Source organism: Mixophyes fleayi, chromosome 9 (genome assembly GCF_038048845.1).
Source record: "Mixophyes fleayi isolate aMixFle1 chromosome 9, aMixFle1.hap1, whole genome shotgun sequence".
Classification (NCBI taxonomy): Eukaryota; Metazoa; Chordata; class Amphibia; order Anura; family Limnodynastidae; genus Mixophyes; species Mixophyes fleayi.
Genome location: NC_134410.1, coordinates 32,115,869 through 32,141,785, shown reverse-complemented (window position 1 = coordinate 32,141,785; position 25,917 = coordinate 32,115,869). Strand labels below are relative to the sequence as shown.

The window sequence follows — 25,917 nt, the reverse complement described above, 5'->3', positions numbered from 1 at the left end:
ATCTATGTATGTACTAACACACATATATCTGCAGTGCTCCACTTTTGGAACAGTGCAACACCCTATGCAATATTTGGTTATTACATACAGTTATATTAATTTAACTCGAAAATGGGGCAGAGCTGACCTCTGCGGAGGTGCACGAGGTGGGAAGAGAGCAGATCACACGGCACATGGTGAGTGATGATTAATCTCATTACACTATGTGCATGCCCTAGCTCCTTGCAGACTCCACCACCTGACACACTCCCCACAGCCATGCAAATGTTAGAGAGGAGAAAAATATGGAAGAAATAGTGTGCCCACCCCTTCCTCCACAATTGCCTTAGTACATAGACCTCTTAGCAATCTGGATAATAGATCCCCTAACTGTGTGTGTGTGTGTGTATGTATATATATATATATATATATATATATATATATATATATATATATATCAACGCATATATTTTGCAACATATTTTAAAATGTAGTAAATTCGGAGGCAAATGACAAATTTGTATACTAGTGAATTGACCAAGAATTTTTCATATCATATTTGCTTTTTTCTAGGACTTTGTAATGTAACTTTGGACAATGCTACAATGATAATGAACATATCATGGGTGAATGATCACAATCTCACATGTATTGCTGACAATGATACAGAACTACCAAGCAAACAATATTGGGAGTGAGTATGAGAGTGGTCCATCATTCGAACACATTTAGTGCAGGATTTACCAGTAAGCAAAGCAGGCCTCTGTCTAGGGGCAGCAGAGGGGAAGAGGTGGAAATTTGCTTGCACAGCACATATGTCAGTTGGTTTTCATTTCATTGTCAAAGAAAAATGGCCTTAAGGAATAAAAGAATGTAGAAGTAAATGTGGAAATGTTACATGAAATGGTTGAGGGGAAGTTTTACCTGTAACATGATTTATCAGTGTGTGGAATAAAATGAGCGGTATCTGCTAATATATCCTGTACTTTTTTAGGACCAGTAAAGTTACAGAACTTTCTGTGAATGTCAAGTGTCTATAGGTTCTAATGTAAATACAGCCCTGAATTAATTATGCAAACTATTGTTGACTATCTTAATGTAACATTGGCTGAGATGCTAGTTAGGGTTTCACTGTCAGGAATATAAAATGGGACGCTCATGAAATACATACACTTAATGCCTGCACTCCCACTTAGTTGTGAGAGTTACTAGCGTTCGCCATTCTACAATGGCTGATGAGATGAGTGTGAGTGGCAGGACCAATAAGAAGCTGTAAGCTCCATCCAAGTGGTTTTCTATTGGTCCGTGCACAACACCACTCTGCAGTGTTATTCAGTGAGACAAATGATAGAACCCCAGCCAAAATGGCTGCTCTGGAACAGATTCTGGGGGTTCCAATGTAGTTTTAATGAATTCACTTTATTCAGATGCTTGCTTTGTGCTTTCATCTGCAATGCTCACAATGCAGTATGTGTATTGACATGTATTCAGTTTTTAAAGGCCAGTCTGGCATCCCATTGCCTCTGCCTCCACTCACTGTTTTCTCTACAGATGTGGTATAGACAGGGCCGGATTAACCCGAGGTCTAACTGGGCTATAGCCCAGGGGCCTCGGGCATCCAGGGGGCCCTTCAAACTCCTCAGCAGCATTATTGATCGGTCGGGGGCGGGGGCGCCCCCGGCCCGATCGATGCTGCTGAGTACTGTCAGTGCAGTCCTCCATCCCGGCGCGCTGTAAGCTCCTTACTGAGGATATCTCGCGAGAGTTCATGAACTCTCGCGAGATCTCCTCAGTAAGGAGCTTACAGCGCGCCGGGACGGAGGACTGCACTGACAGGTAAGTGCTTGGGGGGGGTCCTCGCGGGGGGTGGGGGGCGGCGGACGGCTCACATTGGGGGCCTCGCGGGGAATGGAGGGCCCCTTAGCCCAGGGGCCTCCATTCCCTTAATCCGGCCCTGGGTATAGAAGAAGTAGCACAATGAGTTATAGTGTTGCGGACATTAACTGAGGTACAATAATGCTGAGCTAACTGGTGGTGAGTAAATCTGAGGTCTGTGAGTTACTTGAGATAGAGGTGAATTGTGTATGTTGGTGCTGCCCTATTTCCGTCTGTGACAGGACTAATCTTTAGGGTGTGCTATATGTACTGGGCCTTTGTGTTATAATTAAATATAGCAATGGTAATAGATATGCCATAACTTGTGAGGACAGTCATTTTGAACCCACATGACTTAATGTTGTAAATTCAGTCCTGGATAGCTGTAGTACCATAAACTCCAAAGTCTGGAAAATTGGTACAGAATAAGCCACACCCACAATATGCAAAGGCCAAAGCCCTGATTAGCAAGCCATGCCTTCATTAAGCCATAGCTACAATCCTCATTTGGAAAGTCATGCCTCTTCTCTGCAAGAGCAAGCATTGGTCTGTCAAAAAATTGGACAGTTGGGCAGGGAGGAGTATGGACTCATATCTCTGCATTCTGATGAATACATAGAGTCAGTATAACTAACCTTTGCTGTCTAAAATCCAGTAGAAACACACATATAGAGCATTTGTATAGTCTTTATGTACAAATTTGGCCAAATGGGCTAATTTTGACATTCACCCCAAGGATCACTCTTAGAAAGTTCCAGTCATTTCCATTTTCCGTTGAGGTCTATTAACACAAACAGGTCAGTATCTGCCATTCACCAGCTGCATTTACAGGCATAATCAATAATGATCTGATTTTGGGGATTCAGTTGCTTGTGTTGTCAGAACAATTTTTATATGCTCTCCAATATATTTGTTTAAAAACTGATTGATTAAAGTAGGCGGTTTTGACAAACAGGCTTCTTAAAGCAGGTAAACATGAGCGACTGAGTTTTTCAATTTAAGTTAAATATATCATGTGTGAGTATGAGCAGATGGAAAGAGACAACCAAACAACAATTGTGGCTTAAGCAGTGCTCTATTGTCACACTTTTACACAAGGAATATCACTGACTGGTATTAGCGCTACTAACCTGAGAGGCGCAGAGTCTAACGCACCACCGGTGTTCACCAGGGACCCCCGCAAGGAGGTTTGGGCTTTGCTGCGTGCGATGTGCAGGTCGCTGTTCTCCCAGGAAGTCACCAGTGCAGCGATTAGAGGGTAACCAGACAGGCCGAGTCGAAACCAAGGAAGCGAGGTACCACAGAGAATAGGCAAGAGTAGTCAGGAACGGTCCAAAGGTCAATACCAGTGCGGGCAGCGAAGTACAAGGGATATCCGGAAGAGAGGTCAAACAAGCCAAGGGGTCAAATACACAGGAGGTTAGGAACAGGAATATAAACTAAATGCTGGAGCTGGTTAGAACCAATACTCTGGCACTAGACATGTATCAGAGGCTGCTTTAAGTACTCTAAGGTGCCTCCTGATTGGGTTAGGGAGATTTAGGCGGTTTAGACATGCTGGCTGCAGACAGGTGAGTAGAGATAGAGTTCTGCTGCTAGGCAACAGGACGTGGATTGAGGAGAGAAGGTGTCTGTCTGCGGCGCCTGTGGAGAGCACGGAGACGGCACCTGACATCTATAGGTCCTCGCCTTGCAAGCACAGGGGACCGGAGAAGCCACAGGACATGCCATTAGTAGCCTTATCTTTATTCTTAATAATGCCTATTAAAAAACTTTTTACTAAATATGAATGGGTTGAAAGTGACAGCATTGTGGGAAATGTTCTCATCTTACACAATGGTTAGACACAGACTTGGTCTTTCACTGCATTTAAATCCCTGCACAAGGGAATTTTTGGTATATATGTATTTAAAGTTATCCATTGTCTTGGAGGATATGGAAATACTGTGCGTGATTGAAGTTTCCACATGTCAGACTAATTAAAATATTTTATATTTATTTATTTTTATACTTTCAGGAAAGTGACTCTGAGGCAATCAGGTGGTATTGATGAGACAGGTCAGGTGGTGTGGTACCTAGCCCTTTGTCTACTGCTAGCATGGATTATAACTGTAGCTTCATTAGTTAAAGGAATAAAGTCCACCGGAAAGGTAAATGGAATCCCATTAAGCAATACAATGCATCTAATATGTAACTATATGTAAGTTATTTCTACATGATTCTCTAACTTTTTTTTAATGTAATCAATTAGAATTGAAACAACTGTAAAATCTCTCAAATTAAATGTATTTAATACAGAAGTCTATGCAATATGCTTCTTTCTGCAATAAACCGCCACCCTCTATTAGTACGATGGAGATCCTATGCCCAAGACCCCTGTGATTTAAGAGAAACTCACCACTACAAGCACCTACAGCTCCTTGATAATCCTTTCAGATTCCTGTCTGAGTTAGACAGCATCATGGAAATGCAGATGCCTGTAGGGGTACGATTCTCCTGAACCTGGGGGACTTTATGTTTTCCTAGTTTGAGGAGGGGAATTATTACAGAAACACAAAGCTATCATAGATTTTTTTTATATAATCCAAGAGTACATACTTCCAAACATTTCAGAAAGCAAAATTGACACAATATAAACCTCTCCCCCAACCCACCCAAATTCTACCTCGGTCTGTCCAAACTCCACCCAGGGTTAAAAGCAATGTCAATGTTCTCAAAGAGACACACTCACTTAGATAGGCCATACTCCTGTCAGTGTCTGAAAGTTAGGATAATCCCACCAAAAATCTGGCTATTAGCTATATAAGAGTACAGTATACCAATAAAAAGTGGAACAAAATAATGCAATACTAGGGGAATCCACATAGTTGCAAAGTCAAACACAGGTTTTTTTCATATTTACCACAAGATACAACATAATAAGTACAATATGGCCAAAGTACATTAATAAATTATATTAAACAATAAAGTAAGAATTGTTCTAATAAAGACGATATAAACGACTGTAAACTTTAAAAAGGGCAAGCTTAGGATCAGCAAGGTGGAGAGGTGCAAATGATTGAAATTAAAACTGATCACTTGCAATCTTCAAGCATTAAAAACATAAGTCTTACACTTAAGTTGGCTCCATGTTAGGATATTATGTTAAAACAAGTTAACCCGTGCATGATACTTTTTTAACATGGTTTTGTCCACATATCACCACCTCATCATTCTTCTCCATCACCTCATCCTTTATTTTCATCGCCACATCTATCCAGATGTCTATCCAGACACAGGGATCTCTCTCAGCGGTCCTGAGTATCACACTCCTCTCGCTCTGTCACCCCCGGCAACCACCAACCACTCCCCACTGTCACCCCCGGCAACCACCAACCACTCCCAGCTGTCACTTCTCCTTCAAGAAATATATATATATTTTTTTTTAAATCTTTATAAACACTTTTAACAATTAACAAATTAAATTAACAAATTAAAAACATCTTAGTATACCAAATTTCAGCCCTTTCTGAGTTGTTTTTTCCACACACACGAAGAATTTAGTAGGTCAGTGTATAACTCCGCCCAGCAGGTGGCACTGCAGCTTGGTTTTATTTTTTCCACACACACACACACAGACAGACTAACACACGCCACTAGACATTTATATTATAGATATTGTTCTAGCCTATCAGCATACAGTTGCCTAATATATAATTGTAATTTACTTTCAACAATTTATGATGCTTTACATTAGCCGTATCTTGTGTAATCAGAGTATACTAGTAATTATTGCCTCTCGGTTCCCTAATTAGGTGGTGTACTTCACAGCGTTGTTTCCGTATGTTGTCCTAATTATCCTTCTTGTCAGAGGAGTTACTTTGGATGGAGCAATAGATGGCATTGAATATTATATTGGTCAGCAGTCTGACATTGCAAAACTCAGGGATGGTGAAGTGAGTATTTTACTGTTACATTTATACTTTCTATTTATGTATTTATTTTATTTTTCTTGCAGAAAGATATTGATGCAATTTATACTACTGTCATTGGAAAATTCTAGAATAATTCTAGATCTAGTTTAATAGAAGCATCCTGCGGATTCTGGATGCAGCAGTGGTTCAGAAGATAATGGTGGTCAGAGAAAGAGAAGACATGCAGGAATTGAATAAAACCAGAGAGAGAAAAGCATTTTCCTTAATAAGACTAACGGGATACCTTACTTCTCGGCCGCTCTCTAATCAGTGTGCAGCTTGTCCGCTTACCGCTTTCCTTAGTGGCTGCACACACAAATACACAGTCCTTGAATTTCCCCTCCTCCTCCAGTCACTTTCTCTCTCTCTTCAGGCCTCCCCACCTCTGGCAGGACACACTATGGCTTTTTTTTATATATATTTTTATATATATTTTTTATTATCATTGACTATGGTATTTTAGCGCTGTTCCTTTTTTGTGTTTGGTAGGACACACAATGGCCCCTCATTCCACTGTCTTGTGAGCCCTCTGCTCTGAACTGTCTCCTCAGCTGGTTTCTGAGCTGTCTTCTCAGACCTCCTGTCTCTTGAAGGATACACAATGGCCTCACTGGGCTCACTCAGCTCCTCAGTGAGCCTGGGTTTGGTGGATTTCAGTGTCCTGGGCCAGACCTCTTGTCTGCCTGCAGGACACACTCCTCCTTACTGAGCTGCAGACAGGTGTGGTCACATATCTTTTTAATCCTATAAGATAGGAGCCAAAACTCCAGGGCCTGATCAGGTGGCAAACTAGTGTCACCTAGCATGCATCCATCAATATAGATATTATACACTCACCTGGTTGTCTAGTTTGGTAGGGGACAGCCCAGCTGTGTAGGCTGAGAGAAGTGGTGACAGAGGTCCTCCAGAAGGAGCCCTGCCGTCTGGTAGTTTAGGTAGCCAAGTACAGCAGCATCGTTCAGTGAGCTCTGGAGTTTGATGCTGCTGAACTATTTCCCCAGGATCTGACTCTCCTCCTCCTAGAACACATTTCATCTAGGAGGTGGTACTAGACTCCAATGACAAATCCCTGATAGTAAGTTTGTGATCTAAAGATTAATTATACACAAAGCTCTGTACTGCCCCAGTTAGTTTCTCACATTGTGTAGGCCCAGGGAAGGGGAGACACAGTTGCAATTTCCAATGATGATCGTAATCAATTGTGAATGGATTATTAACTGGTATTAATTGGTATTGTTCCAGTTTGGGGGCAATACATGGTAATATTGGTAGTGATAATATTATTTATATTACTATTATTAATAGTATGAGTATCCTTTATTTATAAAGTGCCAACATTACAATGTACAGCACTGTACATTGAGGAGATCATGATGCAAATGAGTTTAGAAATTAAGAGATGCGGGGAACAATTGATACACAAGGTAGTGGTATAACAATTGTAGCGTATGTTTGGCTACTGTAAAACAGAAGCATTATCAGCTACCAATATTAAAGCAGCCATTGGCAACTGGTAACAGGAATTTCTGTGCATCTATCTTGGTGTGGTATGGTTGGAAAGAGGAGAGACCGTGGGAGGTGGAGACATGAAAGATGAACCAGTCACGGTAGAAATGTCAAGTCAGTCAGCTGCTGGCAACCATGACTGTTCTTCACCATTTAACTTCCTACCTTCCTTTTGTTGTTCTGGAAAAGACTTTTGCTCTTGTGCTTAATGGACACTACTGTGGTTACTTGCCGATTCGGAGTAGCTGTGTGCCTTGTAATTTTCTTCTGCATCATGCTCGGGGCTGGACACTTGTCCCCCATGATAACAAAAGCTGTGTTGGCAGCTGCTGTTACCAAAGCGGCCATGTGTGTGTGACCAGCTTAATATCAAAGGACATCTGGGTAAACAGAATCATTTAGAATTGGGGCATAGTACTTTATGATAGGACAAGGGTAAAACCAAGTCACATTACAACTAATTACCCATTAATGACCATTAAACTTAAAATGAAACATCCTTAACGTAAAAGAACCACTAATAACATTGTCACATCTGTGACAATGTTATTAGTAGTTTATAAACAATTCTATGTTGATAAATACCAGTGATGAGACCATTGTGCTCTTCACCCCTTTAACCTTAAGGTGAGTTGTGCTTACCAGTATTTAGTTGTTCCCCAGTCTATGCACCAGTCAGAGTTGTCAGGGAGATACAGGGTAACCACAGGGATAAAATAAGCTCTAAGTTCATGGAATAAAGTTAAGGTAAAACTCAAGACAATTGTAAAAACAGACTGGTGGATGCAGCATCAAATCGGAAGCCAATAGCAAGGTCAGATTCAAGTATAGGTCAACAACAATTAAGCAACAGCAATCCCAAAACAGCATTCTAAGGGGAGATTCAATTTGAGGTGTCTCCGGAACGTCCGTGGTGACACCTTGCACTGATGATATGGCTGAAATCTTCGCTCATTTTTGGGGTGCGAGGAAAAATTAGTAGTAAATACTACCGTAAATACCGGCAATGTGCGCAGTGCGATGTCTGCAGCCTACATAGTCGGCAATTGAATCTCCCCCTAAAAAACTAGTCTGATTTAAAAGACAATGTCAGTTTTGAATGCTGATCAAATGTAACCAATTTCATATACCAATTTGATCAAGGGGGAAGAAGATGGCACTTTGAATATCACAGTTATTTCTGTATCTGTACTTATGGACATATAATATGAACCTGAATTGATTGCTAACAGAGTATGTTTTGCGGTAGAATTTGGCCACTCGAAACACACCACACAGTAGAACACATTTGCAGTCCTGTCAGTTCCACTTTTGAATAATCGCTTGAATATCCCTTATCCAAGAGGCAACCAAACTCTTATCCATTCTCCATCATATTCTATTTGTTCTACCTCAACCCCTCTACTACCTGGCATTCCACTCACCAATATGTTACAAAATCAGAATGCAAAATAAAATGTACATACAAGGAGATGTTATAAGGATATGTACTTTTTTGCAGTTGTGAAGCCACTGTGGTGTATTTCCATATATGCATTAGATTTGAAGAAAACTAGAGATCACTATGAAGACCATATTGTTAGTGCACACTGGACTGACATTGAATGCTCGATGGACAAAAAATGGAGTATGGTGCACTTAGAGTCTGACTAGATTTTGAAGTTGATACTAAGAGTATTGACAGTGCAATCCTTATAGTGATCTATTCTGTTTTTGTTCTGTTTTTGAAAAGTGAACTGAGGAGAGGCAGATGCACAAAAAAAGATAATTAATCTGGAGATGCCAATGTAGTGCACCTGTCTGTTTTAGCAAGGTGGATGATGGAGTAGAGTAAAGTGGAGCTTGATCTGCTTTCACCTGTACCTGCTCTGTCACCTGCTTTGGTAAGACAGCCATGTGCACTGCACCAGAATCTCTTTATAGCTTCTAAACATCTTCCATTGCTGTGTCAAAAGCAAAAAAGAGGAAAGACCAATTTAAATAATTCTTGACTACATATTGCCTAGACCCAACCACTTCTTCTTACAGGTCTGGAGAGATGCTGCTACCCAAATATTTTATTCTCTATCCACGGGTTGGGGAGGACTGATTGCTCTTTCATCCTACAACAAGTTCCACAACAATTGTTATTGGGATTCCATTGTGGTTTGCCTTGTGAATTGCATGACCAGTATCCTTGCGGGATTCACTATCTTCTCCATCCTTGGACACATGGCATTGGTGTCAGGGAAAAAGGTTTCCGAAGTCGTGAATGAAGGTAACACATTATTATTGTATATCAGGGTGTTCTAAAGCTATAAGAAACTGCTACCTGCACCAGTCCCCTGAAATATTCATCCTTTAGTAAGCATTTGGTAACAAATTTTTAACTTGATCATCCTTTTAAGGCTGGGTCCCAAGTGGTTTTCATATAAGCTGAAAGAGAAAATGGCAACAATTGTTCGCACATGGCTCTCTTTTATTTTAATACTCTTATAATATGCTTCATTACATTTTGAAAGACCATCATAGTAAAAAAATTCAGCTAATGCTTCCTCCGCCTGGCTTGGGTCCTATCCCTTGCCTAGCTGCTATTTTCTACACCGAGGTTTCATGGTGTGTATGTGGCCAATAAGGGGCCATTAACATTTTTAAACTTGCGCCGATATATAAGGAGTTCACTCTGCCCATCCCTGTAGCTTGATTGATGCCTAAAGCCTCTAGCTGACCAGAGAAACCGCAGACAGAAGGTGACATCATATGTAGATCTTTAAGAGCATCAGAGTGAGGACAGTCTTAAGACCCTAATGATGAAAGCTTCAACTCAGATTTTATAAACTACCAAGTGGCACCAGACCTACCATATATGGAATACACACTCCAGAAAAGCTGTTGTGCAAGGGCCGGGGTAAACAAATAAAACTAGCCCACCTATTAGAAAGAATGTTTTTACTGAAATATTGATCTTGACTTAAGTCTTCCTTCAAACAGTGGTCTTCTTTCTTGTTGATCATGGAATGTATGTCTTCACTCTGAATATTAAACAATGGTATGTATTATAAATATGATGAAACTAACAATGAAACATTGTTTTGTAGGATTTGGACTGGCATTTATTGCTTATCCTGATGCTTTAACAAAACTGCCAGTATCTCCACTCTGGTCTATTCTATTCTTCTGCATGCTGCTGACTTTAGGACTTGACTCACAATTTGCACTAATAGGTAAGCCGAACTCAACTTGCAAGTCTCTTCTGTATCAATGTATTTTTATCAGTGTAAGGCCCACTGGCTTCAAAAATCATGATATAAGAATGAAATCTATTGATTTCAATGATTCCACTTTTTGGACTTGACTCACAGTGTGATACAATTGGTAAGCTGAAAACATTGACAAATATGGACTGTGTGGCGCTGATTACTTTTAGCCGAGTTGAACCCCAAACAATAGTTGTTCTGGATGCCAAGATTTAGTGGAGGTCTGAAATACATGGTGTTCCCTACTCAATGTGACCAGACCACAGGTTGGTCAGAGCTAGGCTCATTGTCTCTACTAGACATTCCCATCACTCACTTGCCATGTGCCATAAGTATGGGCAACTCATATCATGCGGTCCCCAAAATCACATGTGCCAACCCTTGGGCAATTCAGTGCTGAGCTTATTCCTCTAATAGATAGGACAAACAGAACTGGGTGACCTCTTCCTCCTGCATACTACAACCAGCCCCAGCACTGAAAAGTGTACGGGATTTTCCTTGTCAACATATAGTAGTGGTCACTAGGGAAACAAGTGGTATCAATCATTCCATCTTTCTAGGTTACCTGTGTTCCACAGAACCTTGCATTAACCATCCTGAGATCCACAGAACCTTGCACCAGTCAACCTGAGCTTGTTACCATGATTTTGGGGAAACTCACAGCCTAGTGCTACTTTGTACTGAGTTGACTATTTTTAGTATATGGGGGCAAACAATAATGTGAGCCCCTATTCCCTCAACAACCCCAGAGCTGAAAAACATAGGGGCTCTTGCAAATGGTTGTGTGTAAGTAGAAGTATTTTTATGATTTTCAACAAGTAAAATAGCTTTTCTCTTTTATTTCTTAAGAAACAGTTACAACAACAATACAGGATGCATTTCCAAAAGCAATGAAAAAAAGGAGGATTCAAATTACTGCAGCACTATGCGTCGTGTTATTTCTCCTTGGACTTCCATGTGTCACCCAGGTAAAATAATGTCTTAAATGCCCCAGGCACTGTTAATAACTGTATTGATAAAGCTATCATTGAATGTATTAAAGTAAAATAATCTGCTTACATTTTATGAATCTCCTGCTTTATCATTGTATTTCTTTACAGCCTACAGAAGACGCTATTGCTGTAACTTCAGGTTAGACAACTTGTGGCTCTCCAGCTATTGTGGAACTACAAGTCCCAACATGTCATGAGGGCAAGGTTTGTTGGAATATGTAGTTCTACAACAGCTGTAGAACCAGAGGTTGTCTACTTATGAAGCTAAAATAATAAAGCAATACATGTAATTAAAACGACAATAAAGCAATAAATGTAATTAAAATAATAATAAAGCAGTAAATTTAATTAAAACAGGGGTATATTGAAAGCCTAACTAAAACAGCAAGAAGCCTAAGGGCTCTTACACAGAGTTTTATGCAGTTAGATGTGTTCACCTCACAGTAGATGCCACTTAGAAACCTGATGCTATAGGGATCAGTGAACTCTATGGTAAATGCGTCATCCATACTCGCTTAAGCGCTGGGTACATCTAGTAATAGGCACATTATGAATTATTTTTTCCTTTTTTAATTTCAGCAAATACAGACACTATTACACAGAGATTTCTATAATAACAGACGCTCTAGTTTTGGCTACCAACGTGATGAACATAATTAACTGCACTGTATGTAAATCACTCTGTATTTGATACAGGCTTGCACTCACACTGAGCATCCACCAACAGACAGTCTATTTCATCCTTGTTTGCACTTCTCAATGCAGGTTAAGATGCACCGCAGAGATGATCTCGACTAAAACAGCAAGAAGAGTTAAATGTATTTCCAGGCTACACTTCCTAGAAGCAATATGCAAATATTGCTAAAGGAGAACAGAATTCTGGATAAAGCCATTTCAGTCAATGCCAAATTTACTGGGTTTTTAAAGCGCTAGATTGGGTGGTGCTGATTGTGCGTATGTTTATTTATGCGGTGCTCATTCATATATCTGTTTAATGTACAGCTGGAGCACCTTTCATTTAGACAATTGAGCGTCAGTGGTAGAGTACATCAGTTGCGGTATTCTACAACAGATGTTCTTGGTCTGTGGGTGACAGGTACTCTTATCTAAGTTGACATTACAGGCTTAAATATATATATGTTAATGATAGTTTTAACTTAATGTAAAATAATCATGCATTTGTCATAAGGTTAATCACTGGGCGCGCGCCATAGAACGCCTTAGTTTTACACTAGGGAGTCTGAATAGTCAGACCTGCACACTTCAATGTGCACACCTGCTCTTCACTCTCAGGAAACACCTCTGTGATCTAGAAGTGTGTCTAGGTATGCGGGATGGCGGAAACCAACACAAAGTCCAACCTCCATCCACTTTAGAAACACCCATTTTGTTAAATTAAACTTTACCATTGTTCACCTAAAATACTGCTTTGTTTAGTCTTATTTGTGCCCTGAATAATCATGAGTAATAGTCACAAAAGGACGACCTGCTTGTGGCATTCTTGTTTAATTTGCATTAGACAAAGTGTGCTTAGTCTCAATAATTCTTGTTCCAAAGAGAGAAAATTAAACTGTCCATAAATGTATTGATTACACTGGCCAATTTAGATCACATTGCCCTCATATTGCTTCTAAATTGACACATATGGGCCTCCAAAAATAGTAAGATCTATTTAAATTGTGGTGGAAAACAATGTTGGTGAAAAAAGATTTTATGCATACTGTATGTGGTCATCGATTGGCTGCAGAGTTCTGGAAGCTCCATGGGAACCCTAAGCGCTCCCCCAGGTGCCACGTCCAAAACAACTCTGCTTCTATGACATCATAAACAAGAGCCGCACTCCCATGTCTCATAGTCATGGAATTTCAGCAGCTGACAGCTTCACAGGTAAGAAGCTCACTGTGTGTGGGGGCGCCACAATGACATTAAGAACACAGAATGAGCGTCATAACGTTATCAACTAAATATGTCAATCCACAATTCCAGTTTGGGGTAGTCCATCCCCTTTAATTAATTCAGCAATATAAGTGTCAAGGACGGGTCAGACATCCGTACACTGGGTGAAATTAGACAAATATATATACTATATATAAATCTCTGTCTCTCTCTCTGTCTCTCTCTCTTTATATATATATATATATATATATATATATATATATATATATATATATAAAATATTTATATATATATATATGCCCCAGATTACACCTACTGCGCAATTGTCTCACCATTCTTGCCAGTTTTTTTTATATATTTAACATATATTCCAATGTCTGTTTTATATTGCTCACCTTTTTTTTTGCTCCCTGCAGGCAGGAATCTACTGGGTAATTCTAAATGATACCTTCTGTGGGGGATGGGCTATTTTATTTGTTGCACTTTTGGAGTTGATAGCAGTAATCTGGATTTACGGTATGTACCAAGCAATAAAAATGCCTTTTTTTCATATTTTTTTTAAAATATTTTTAAAGTATCTCTTTCATATGTGAGATGGGTGTAATAAAACTGGAAACTGCCACAGAAGTTGCTTGTGTGCAACACATCTCTGCTCTACATTTACCCCACCTCTGAGATTGTAGAGAAGTCTGGCACATGGAGCAGAGTAGGCACCCAGAAGATGGGAGAGAGATGTGCATATGCCCCATGGTAAGGATTAATCTAATTACCAAGTGTCCATGCACTAACTCCAACCGGACTCCTCCCTCCAGCGCAAGAACTTTAGTCTATATACTAAGACAAATATGTAAGAAACAATGGAACTGCACCACCCTTTCCTCTACATTTGACTTAGTACATAGATTCCTTTGCTTTCACTCCCGTTTACATGATTAAGATGGATCTATAGACTTGGTTTACCAAGAGTAGTTACTATAGGAGAGGGGTAGAGTAATGTACAACCTCTTCCAATGTCATAAGCAGTTGGTAACATTTGAATATAATTTCTAGGGACATATTACTGATGGACAGATGCATATAAGCACATCATGGTTGGTGTAGTGTCTGCAGACCTTGGTGCATTGCAGCTTCAATCCATCTGCACATTAGTATATTAATAAATCATTTTCAGGAAAAGCCTGTGCATATCCACAGTATACTTACCTGTCTTTTGTCTATCAAATTTCATGCTCCAAGCATTTTTGTTATTCTTTCAAACATTACTTGAAGGATTACTAGAAACAGTTTGTGATCTTATAGTAAAAAATGCCTATTTACCCTCTGGAGGTTGTATGAGGTTGGACCATCCAGTCCAGAAGAAGTTGGTAGCTGGCAGCTCACAGCCTCCCTTTATGGCACTGGATGCTAAACCCTCATGGCCAATTGTTGTCAAAACCATCACTTGGTCTATAGCTGTAAGATATATATACTGCCACGTATATGTGTAAGTGGACTGTGGGTCTGCGGGTGCTAGAGATGCTGAAATCTTCTTGTAACCTAAGAATGGTTCAGCTCATGGTTTGAGCACTCTCCCAAGGTTGTTTACTGTAGTTAGAAGTATTCAAATACTGAAAAGAGAAAAAGAGGGTGACTAAAAGGGGCACTCAAGGATGTATGGATTGGTAGACATTGACTGAATAAAATTTATGTATTTTATTAATTTCCATTAAAAATAAACATCCTTATAACAAAAGAGCTAGCAAAATATAAAAACAGGACGTAGACAGTGAGTATAAAATTGCAGATCAACTGCAAAATTACTCTGTGGTCATGTTCTTGATAAATTATTAAAGACACTATATCCGAGTTCAATAATCACTGTTATGTAGGAATAGTCATATGAAATGACTCATGTCATAGACTATAAATAGGGAGAATTAAGGATAGAGTATAGGATTAATATCCTGAATAGATTAGAGTTTTATAATGTAGGAAATATTATCATTTATATAATTATCCATCCACTACTCTTGTACTAGATAATAAATTGTCCAGATTATCCAAAATGTAGAGGGTTCCTATCCTATCCACTACTCCTATAATAGAGAATGAGTTGGCAGGAGAAATCTAAATCAGATGTAGGTAATCATACAAACAAACAATATTCCGTCTCATCATCCTATGATATTAACGAAAGGCAGATTGAGTCTAATATAGACCCATATTGAAAGGCGCTAACTGCTCGTACGTTCAAAATTCCTAATAGTGAATAAAATTAAATATTTAACTAGATATGAGGGGAGAGAAAATGAGAGCGCTTCCTACATAGTGATTGGACACTTGACACAAAGAGCGAACACCAATGCGCGTTTCCCTTAAACAGTTTTTTCAAGGCAAACTGGGTAATAAGCTATATATTTAGGAACTCATTTTAAGATATATGGTTTTGATATACCTAGTGCGGTTATATCACCTCTCTTTTAGTACTTAGAAGTACACAGAACGCACCATTCATGCTGTTTTCTGCTGATTATTATTATTTATTTATTTATAAGGCGCCACAGATTCATAGCACCAGATACAGAGGCAAGTAACAAATAGAAGAGGTAATACACATAAATAGCACAGATGAGTGAGAGTAATGCTATGGGGACTAACACAGACTGCAGCAAAATACATGACAGGACATACAAGGGAGTCAGACAGTGGACAGACATGGGAGAGTGGAGTGGCCTGGTAGGTATGTACCCTGGGGCAAGGTCAGAGTTGTAGTGTGGAGAAGTGTTGGTAAGGGCATTGTAATTGAGGGTAAGGAGCTTAAAGTGAATTCTGAAATGGATATGGAGCCAATGAAAGGATTTACGCGGAGGAGTAGCGGAAGAGGTGTAGCAGGAGTGGAAGATGAGCCTAGCCACAGCATTCTGTATTGATTGAAGGTCAGAAATTTGAGAGTCAGGAAGGCCAGTGAGAAGGAGGTGGCAATAGACAAGACGAGAAATGATGAGTGAATGGACCAGGATTTTGGTTGCTTCCAGAGAGAGGAAGGGACACATTTTTGTGATGTTACGGAGGTGGAAGTAGCAGGATTTGGTTAGGGATTAGATATGGGGAGTAAAGCTGAGGGCTGAGTCGAGGGTGACTCTAAGGCAACAGGCTTGGGTGACAGGAGAGATAGTGATGTTGTCAACCAAGAGGGAGATATTGGCAGGGATAGCAACATTGTCAGGACACCTTTTCATTTAGTTGTGAACAAATAATTGTTAATTCTGAACAGCAAATTTTCATGCCGACTCAGATCACATGTCCCTGATGTACTCATCAAATGAAAAAATGTTTTGGCCTTTCGATCAAGTGTCATGATCTATAAATAAAGTTTTGATTCTTGGGGATATTTTTACAGAGTCAGAGATATGTTTGGACTTGGGATAGTTTGATAGCTTGAGATTTTCTTTAAGTTAGAATGTATGTTTGAATTAAAGGTTGCACTCAATTTGGGTCATAGAACTCTTTCACACGTGTATTGTAAAATATATGCATAAGTTATAATGAGTAAACTTTCCTACATTATGACTTATGCACATCTGACAATGTAATGCAATCAACAATGCAGGGATTTCAACTCTTAAAGATAGGATTTTGTCACTTGCCAATCCGGAATATCACCTTACATATGCACATGAATCTAATCACATGTACCATATGCCTTTTTAGTAACCCAGAGTTCAGGTGAAAGGGTTAACAACTGGCATAGGTTCAGTTTAAAATTTTGGCTAATGGTAGGACTATATATAGGTTAGAAGTAAGACTGCTAAGTTCCACTTTAGTTTGTTTTAAACGTTTTATAATTTGACTTTAGGACTGTTTCTATCATATAGGGAAACTCACCTCTTTAAAACAATGGGTCTTTTGACTTCAGGATATTAGGACACCTGGGTCTGAGACAGAACCTTGTCACACCTGAGGATCTGTTTATACTAGGGATGTGCACCGGCGACTTTTGAGGTCTCGTGTTTTGTGTTTTGGATCCGGATTTTCGTTATTTTTGGGGTTCGGATTTGTCTCGCAAAACACTTGACGAAAGGTCTCGGTTCGGATTTAAGGTTTTGGATTCGGATTTTTTTTGAAAAAAACATAATAAGTTTAAAAATCAAGTTTTTGGGCTTATTTTCACTCCTAGGCTATTATTAACCTCAATAACATTCAATAACAAGCATTTCCACTAATTTACAGTGTATTCTGAACACCTCACAATATAGTTATTAGTCCAAAACGTTGCAACAAGGTATCTTTCTGGACTGCGTAGAGGAGTGGGTCACCACAATATATATTAAAAACCCTGAACTTTTATGATTCGCACCAATAAATGTACCTGGACTGCGTAGGGGATTGGGTCACCACAATATATATTAAAAACCCTGAACTTTTATGAATCGCACCAATAAATGTACCTGGACTGCGTAGAGGAGTGGGTCACCACAATATATTAAAAACCCTGAACTTTTATGAATCGCACCAATAAATGTACCTGGACTGCGTAGAGGAGTGGGTCACCACAATATATATAATAAGAAAACCATCAACTTGTTTGATTCGCACCAATAAATGTACCTGGACTGCGTAGAGGAGTGGGTCACCACAATATATTAAAAACCCTGAACTTTTATGAATCGCACCAATAAATGTACCTGGACTGCGTAGAGGAGTGGGTCACCACAATATATATAATAAGAAAACCATCAACTTGTTTGATTCGCACCAATAAATGTACCTGGACTGCGTAGAGGAGTGGGTCACCACAATATATTAAAAACCCTGAACTTTTATGAATCGCACCAATAAATGTACCTGGACTGCCTAGAGGAGTGGGTCACCACAATATATATAATAAGAAAACCATCAACTTGTTTGATTCGCACCAATAAATGTACCTGGACTGCGTAGAGGAGTGGGTCACCACAATATATATAATAAGAAAACCATCAACTAGTTTGATTCGCACCAATAAATGTACCTGGACTGCGTAGAGGAGTGGGTCACCACAATATATTAAAAACCCTGAACTTTTATGAATCGCACCAATAAATGTACCTGGACTGCGTAGAGGAGTGGGTCACCACAATATATATAATAAGAAAACCATCAACTTGTTTGATTCGCACCAATAAATGTACCTGGACTGCGTAGAGGAGTGGGTCACCACAATATATTAAAAACCCTGAACTTTTATGAATCGCACCAATAAATGTACCTGGACTGCCTAGAGGAGTGGGCACTGGGCACCAAAATAAAATATATAAAAAACCTTCAACAGGTCTGCATTACACTACACATACGGCTGCTCCTCCATCCTCTCCATCATATACATGTTGGAGTTTTAGCGTGTGACAACCTCTTGTTTTTGATAATGTCAGTGCATTTTGAATATTTTTCAATTTGCCCCACACCACTGAATGTACTTTATCTATGATACGCATCTATCTATCTTGACTGCGTAGTGTGGTGGCCCCGGTACACAATTTGGTACCGAGGCCACAATATAATTAAAAAACCCTCCACGTGTCAGAATTCCACCAAACAAGTATCTGGACTGCGTAGTGGGGTGGCCCCGGTACCCAATTTGATACCGGGGCCACAATAAAATAAATACACCCTCCACGTGTCAGAATTCCACCAAACAAGTATCTGGACTGCGTAGTGGGGTGGCCCCGGTACCCAATTTGATACCGAGGCCACAATACCTCCTCCAAACATGGTACAGACAATTCATCATTGAGATCCCATCAAGTATGTTAAAGACAGACAGGGTCCAAGTGTTATTGGTTGACTTTGTAAACCAAAAAACTGTCCCTGTTGCACATAGTCGTGCAATGAAGACTGACTTTTTCATTTAAAGGCACATCTTTCAAGTGTAGTGTTTGTAAGTCTAAGGATTATTATACTTTTGGTAAAATTGGTTTATTTTGTTCCTCTTTATGGTAACTACTAATAGAATTAAAGTATTAAATAGAAGATGCAGTTCCTCTTTATGGTAATTAGTAATAGAATTAAAGTATTAAATAGAATTAAAGTATGAAATAGAATTAAAGTATTAAATAGAATTAAAGTATGAAATAGAATTAAAGTATTAAATAGAATTAAAGTATGAAATAGAGTGGTATAGAGTTGTAGTGTGGTATAGATAGAGTGGTCCTCACAATATAATAATAAAACCCTCAACTGGTCTGAATTCCACCAAACAAGTATCTGGACTGCGTAGTGTGGTGGCCCCGGTACACAATTTGGTACCGAGGCCACAATATAATTAAAAAATTGGGCATCAACTGTCACCGTTGTTTAATATCTGATACACCTAAATATGGACTGCACAGTGGAGTGGCCCCGGTAGTAAATTTGGTGCCGGGGCCACAATACCTCCTCCAACTTCCAAGTGTAGTGTTTATAAAGACAGACAGCGTTGAAGTGTTATTAGTTGGCTTTCTTAACCCTAAAATTGTCCCTGTTGCAAATATTCGTGCAATGGACAGTTACTTTTTTATTGAAAGACTCAAGCTTTCAAGTGTAGTGTTTATAAAATATAAACAACAATACAGTAGTTTTAGAGCACGTCAATACCTCTTGTTTTAAATTATGACACGGCATTTTACTTTTGGTTTAATTTCTTGAATTTTTTAAAATTTGGTTTTACTTTTTGAACATGGCAAACGACTGTTGATTGGTCATATAATGCCAAAAAAAAAGGTCCAAGATGGAATTGTCCTTGGGCCCTCACACCCACCCTTATGTTGTTGAAATAGGACATGCACACTTTAACAAACCAATCATTTCAGCGACAGGGCCTACCAAACAACTTTGGCTGAAATGATTGGTTTGTTTGGGCCCCCACACCAAAAAAGCTATTCATCTCTCCCTGTACAGACTAAACAGGCTCTACTGAGGCAAGATGTCGTCCTCATCCTCAACCTCTGATTCCTCTCCCCCTACAGTGTGTACTTCCTCCTCATCACACATTATCAATTCGTCCCCGCTGGACTCCACAACCACAGGTCCCTCTGTAGTATCTGGAGGGCAGTGCTGTACTTCATTGAGGAATTGATTATTCATTTTTATAAACATTTTTTCAACGTTGTGAGGAAGCAACCTCCTTCGCCGCTCACTGACCAGGTTCCCCGCTGCACTAAAAACTCTTTCCGAGTACACACTGGAGGGGGGACAACTCAGGTAAAATAGAGCCAGTTTGTACAGGGGCTTCCAAACTGCCTTTTTTTCCTGCCAGTAACAATATGGACTGTCTGACATGTCTACTTGGATGGTGTCAGCAAAGTAATCATCCACAATTTTTTCTATTGTGACAGCATCCAATGCAGCGAGAGTAGACATGTCTGCAATGGTTGGCAGGTCCTTCAGTCCGGACCAGATGTTATCAGCATCCCCGCCAGTGCCTCTTTTGGGAAAACTGAGCTTTTTCCTCGCAGCCATAGATGTGGAAGAAAATGAGGGTGGAGCTGTTGGCATGTCACGGTCCTCTTCAGAGGACAATCTCCTGACCAGCAGGTCTTTGCACCGCTGTAGACTTGTGTCCGCCGGAAACAGAGACACAACATACGCTTTAAACCGAGGATCGAGCACGGTTGCCAGAATGTATTCCTCTGACTTTAAAAGAGTGACCACCCTCGGATCCTGGCAAAGCGTACGAAGGGCTACATCCACAAGAACTACATGCTTGGTGTAATCGCAATGGCTTACCAGCTCCTCCCTCACTTTCTCCAGCTGCTTCTGCAACAGCCTGATCAGGGGAATGACCTGACTCAAGCTGGCAGTGTCGGAACTGACTTCTCGTGTGGCAAGTTCAAATGGCTGCAGAACCTTGCACAACACGGAAATCAGTCTCCACTGCGCTTGACTGAGGCGCATCCCCACTCCTTTGCCTATGTCGTAGGTGGCTGTGTAGGCCTGAATGGCCTTTTGCTGCTCCTCCATCCTCTGCAGCATATAGAGGGTGGAGTTCCAGCGCGTCACAACCTCTTGTTTGAGGTGATGGCAGGGCAGGTTCATGCTTTTTTGATGTGCCTCTAGTCTGCGGTAGGCACTGGCTGAATGCCGAAAGTGTCCAGCAATTTTGCGCGCCACCGCAAGCATCTCCTGCACACCCCTGTCACTCTTGAGGTAATGCTGCACCACCAAATTAATGGTGTGGGCAAAACATGGAACGTGATGGAAATTGCCCATATTTAATGCCCGCACAATGTTACTGGCATTGTCTGACACCACAAATCCCCATGAGAGTCTAAGTGGGGTAAGCCACTGGGAAATAATTTCCCTCATTTTCTCTAATATGTTGTCAGCGTTGTGCCTCTTATTAAAGCCTGTAATACACAATGTTGCCTGCCTTTGCATGAGCAGCCATTTTGTAGATGCTGCTACTGATGCAGCTGTTGCTGTTGCTGCGGAAGGGGATGCATCTACCCAGTGGGCTGTCACAGTCATATAGTCCTTCGTTTGCCCAGAACCACTTGTCCACATGTCCGTGGTTAAGTGGACAGTGGGTACAACCGCATTTTTAAGAGCACTGAGGACACTTGATCGTACTTCTCTGTACATTTTTGGTATCGCCTGCCTAGTGAAGTGGAATCTCGAGGGGATTTGGTACCGGGGACACAATACCTCCATCAACCCTCTAAATCCCACTCCACTGATGGCGGACACCAGGCGCACGTCTAACACCAACATTGCAGTTACAGCCGCAGTTATACGCTTTGCAATAGGGTGACTACTATCGTATTTTGTGGTCATGGCAAACGACTGTTGGACGGTCAATTGTTTTGTGAAAGACTTAGCGGTCTTACGACTTCCCCTCTGGGAAGATGACCGACTAACAGCAGCAACAGCAGCAGTGGCAGTAGTAGGCGTACCGCTGCAGGATTCCTCGGATGAATCCCGTATTGAGGAGGACTCAGTCTGGCTGCTGACTTGGGCTGCAGGACTGAATCTGATGGAGATTGTGGAGGAAGTTGACGAGGAGGGTGTTGCTGGTGTGTATCCAACTGGACCACGGGATTTAGGTGTCCCTGTACCGATGAGGGTCCTAGCCCCAGTTCCTGAACTAACCACTGAACTATGAAGGTTATTCAGGTGACGTATAAGGGAGGATGTTCCTAGGTGGGCAAGATCCTTACCCCTGCTTATTTGAGCTTTACATAAGCTACATATGGCCATACATTGGTTGTCTGGATTTGGATAAAAATAACTCCAGACCGAAGAGGTGCATTTTTTGGTCTTCTGACCAGGCATGACGATGGGCTTTTTCATCCCATGGACATCAGCTGTTTCCCCCCCTGGTGCCTCATTTACAATAACCACATCACCATCCTCATCATCAAGTTCCTCCACAGCGCCAGCTACATCATCAATAGCCTCCTCCCGAGCCACCTCTTCCCGTACAGTGATGGGAAGGTCAGGCTTGACAACCACCAACATCCTTGGACTCGCCTTGTGGATTTGTGATAATTTCTCTTTAGAAGGCAGAGTTGTTTGCTGTTTTGTTGCTGACAGCATAACTCTCTTCAATTTTTTGTAGGGGGGGGGAGGAGGAGGAGGGCTAAGATCCGTGGGTGAAGCTGAACCACTAGTCATGAACACGGGCCAGGGCCTAAGCCGTTCCTTGCCACTCCGTGTCGTAAATGGCATATTGGCAACTTTACGTTTCTCCTCAGATGATTTTAAGTTTCTCTTTTTGCTACTTTTTCTTAACTTGGGCTTTTTGGATTTTACATGCCCGGTACTACGAGATTGGGCATCGGGCTTGGAAGACGACGTTGATGGCATTTCATCGTCTATGTCATGACTAGTGGCAGCAGCTTCAGCATTAGGAGGAAGTGGGTCTTGATCTTTCCCTACTTTATCCTCCAAATTTTTGGTCTCCATTATATGTAGCACAAGATACTGCAGAATGTGTGAACTTGGTAATATTGCAGTACCAATGGACTTATACTGCTGGATTGGTTTTGCAAATTTGGTTATAATTATTATATATATTTTTTTTTTTACATTTTTTATTTTTTTTTACTTTTTTTTTATTTTTTAAAAACTTGGGAATAGTGGGGAAATAACTATGCCCTTAGAAGCACAGAGCACAGGACACAGCACCACTGGACTGAACAGGACACGGCACAGGACCCAGCAGCACTACGGACCTCAGCAGGACAGAGCACAGGACACAGCACCACTGGACTGATACTGCAGAATGTGTGAACTTTGTAATATTGCAGTACCAATGGACTTATACTGCTGGATTGGTTTTGCAAATTTGGTTATAATTATTATATATTTTTTTTTTTTTTAAATTTTTTATTTTTTTTTACTTTTTTTTTTATTTTTTAAAAACTTGGGAATAATGGGGAAATAACTATGCCCTTAGAAGCACAGAGCACAGGACACAGCACCACTGGACTGAACAGGACACGGCACAGGACCCAGCAGCACTACGGAACTCAGCAGGACAGAGCACAGGACACAGCACCACTGGACTGATACTGCAGAATGTGTAAACTTTGTAATATTGCAGTACCACTGGACTTTTACTGCTGAATATGTGAACTTGGTAATATTGCAGTACCAATGGGCTTATACTGCAGGATTGGTTGTGCAAATTTTGTGGTAATTAAAATAAATTTAAGTAGTTTTTGGTATTTTTTAAAAAAACTTTTTTTTATTTTTTTAAACACAGGGGAATATTGGGGAAATAACTATGCCCTTAGAAGCACAGAGCACAGGACACAGCACCACTGGACTGAACAGGACACAGCACAGGACCCAGCAGCACCACTGACCTCAGAAGGACAGAGCACAGCACACAGCACCACTGGACTGATACTGCAGAACACAGCACAGCACAGCACAGCACAGCACAGAACTAAACAGCACAGCACAGAACTAAACAGCACAGCACAGAACTAAACAGCACAGCACGAGATCTACCAGGACAGAGGACCACCTAACACACCCTCCCTCTACCCTGATCAATGCCCGAGTGAAGATGGCGGCGACTAGCGGGGAATTTATAGGATCCGAGTATCGCGAGATCCGACAACGGGATTATGAGTCAGAGCCTCAGTTTCACATTTGAATTTGGCGCCAATACCCGGATCTGTCTCGGATCCGACTCGGATCCGCAACGTTCGGGTGGGCTCGGATTTCATAAATCCGAGTGCGCTCATCCCTAGTTTATACCCAGACTGGGTTGTGTCTCTGGAGCTATGTTGGTGACTACGTACACAAAGCTGGGTGGGCTGATTATGTTCCTTTGCATGTAAAGAAAGGACTGGTACAGATGGTGATAGACTAGCAGAGGAGACCAGGCAGGAACTGGATTGCTAACCAGACTGGAACCGGAATGGAACAGTAGAAAAGACTGCAGACTGCTGGGAACCAGGTTGTCGTTTGAAGATACAACGCTGCACTGACAACAGGTAGTCCAGGAAGTCCTTATTATATACTAGTTGTTGTTTCCTGATTGGAGTCTGTGGTCAGCTGGGTTGAAGCAGCTCTCTGAGTTGCTGAGATGGATCAGATAGCTAGATCCAAGATGGCAGCTCCCAGGAACTGGTTTTGGAGGAAAACCTACTATCCCCTTATTGGAGGCTGCGGTCAGCTGAGCAGAGCAGCACTCTGACCGGCTGAGATGGATCATGTGACTGAATCCAAGATGTCAGCACCCACACACTGATTCTGGAGGGATCTCTGGAGTGGAGACAGACTGGGCAACATCTTGCAGAGAGATCTGAGAGCAACAGAGCCTGGGGACCACAGGGACAGCTTAGAAAGACAGCGGAGGGGTAAGTAACAGGTCCTGAAAGCCTGGTGTGTGACAAACCTGCTTTAGGGCTTCTCTTATCCAAGCTTCATTACTAGAAAATTTAATGTTGGAAACCGTCTTTATGGGCCCATTAATTAGAATGGATCAACACACAAATGCACACACACAAATTTGTGAATGTTATTAGTAACTGTGTTATGTAAGGTGATATGTAGTTTAGATGTAGCAGTGATAACCCCCAAATTGGCGTTTTTTACCCTCACTTTCCGAACCTCTGCATTTCTACAATGAAATAATTTCATACATAAGCTTTGATTTTTCCTTTACTTATACCACAAACTCCAGCAAATGGATATACTCTACTTATATACCGTATGTACAATGACATTTACTTCTTAACTTAACAGGTGGCAGTAAGGTAATCATGGACATAGAGATGATGCTGGGAAAGAAACACTGGATATTCTGGCTGTGGTGGAGAGCCTGCTGGTATTTTATATCACCTGTATTATTAGCAGTAAGTGTTCTGCATATCTGCTTTCCATATATTTAATATTTCTATAAGTTCTAAGTGGGTTTTAAGAAAAATTGTAACGTCATATTTTCATAGAGGAAATAAACATAAAAGACAGAGGTGGCAAACATAGTGTGGTAGAATACAAAATATTAAAACACTTGAAAATTTAAGT

At 40.8% G+C, this 25,917-nt stretch overlaps 1 protein-coding gene across 2 annotated transcripts in view; it reads left to right on the top strand.

Moving 5' to 3' along the window:
• The window catches only part of LOC142102377 (sodium- and chloride-dependent neutral and basic amino acid transporter B(0+)-like), a 45,997-nt gene that overhangs the window by 12,631 nt on the left and 7,449 nt on the right, over window positions 1-25,917 (top strand). Inside the window, exons 5-12 of one of the 2 annotated variants that reach the window (XM_075187223.1) lie at window positions 553-673; window positions 3,872-4,004; window positions 5,649-5,789; window positions 9,342-9,570; window positions 10,391-10,516; window positions 11,405-11,517; window positions 13,854-13,953; window positions 25,636-25,745. In XM_075187223.1, coding sequence (XP_075043324.1) covers window positions 553-673; window positions 3,872-4,004; window positions 5,649-5,789; window positions 9,342-9,570; window positions 10,391-10,516; window positions 11,405-11,517; window positions 13,854-13,953; window positions 25,636-25,745 — 1,073 coding nt within the window. Of the gene's footprint in view, window positions 1-552; window positions 674-3,871; window positions 4,005-5,648; window positions 5,790-9,341; window positions 9,571-10,390; window positions 10,517-11,398; window positions 11,518-13,853; window positions 13,954-25,635; window positions 25,746-25,917 lie in introns of both variants that reach the window. The other variant, XM_075187222.1, reaches the window with a different exon arrangement.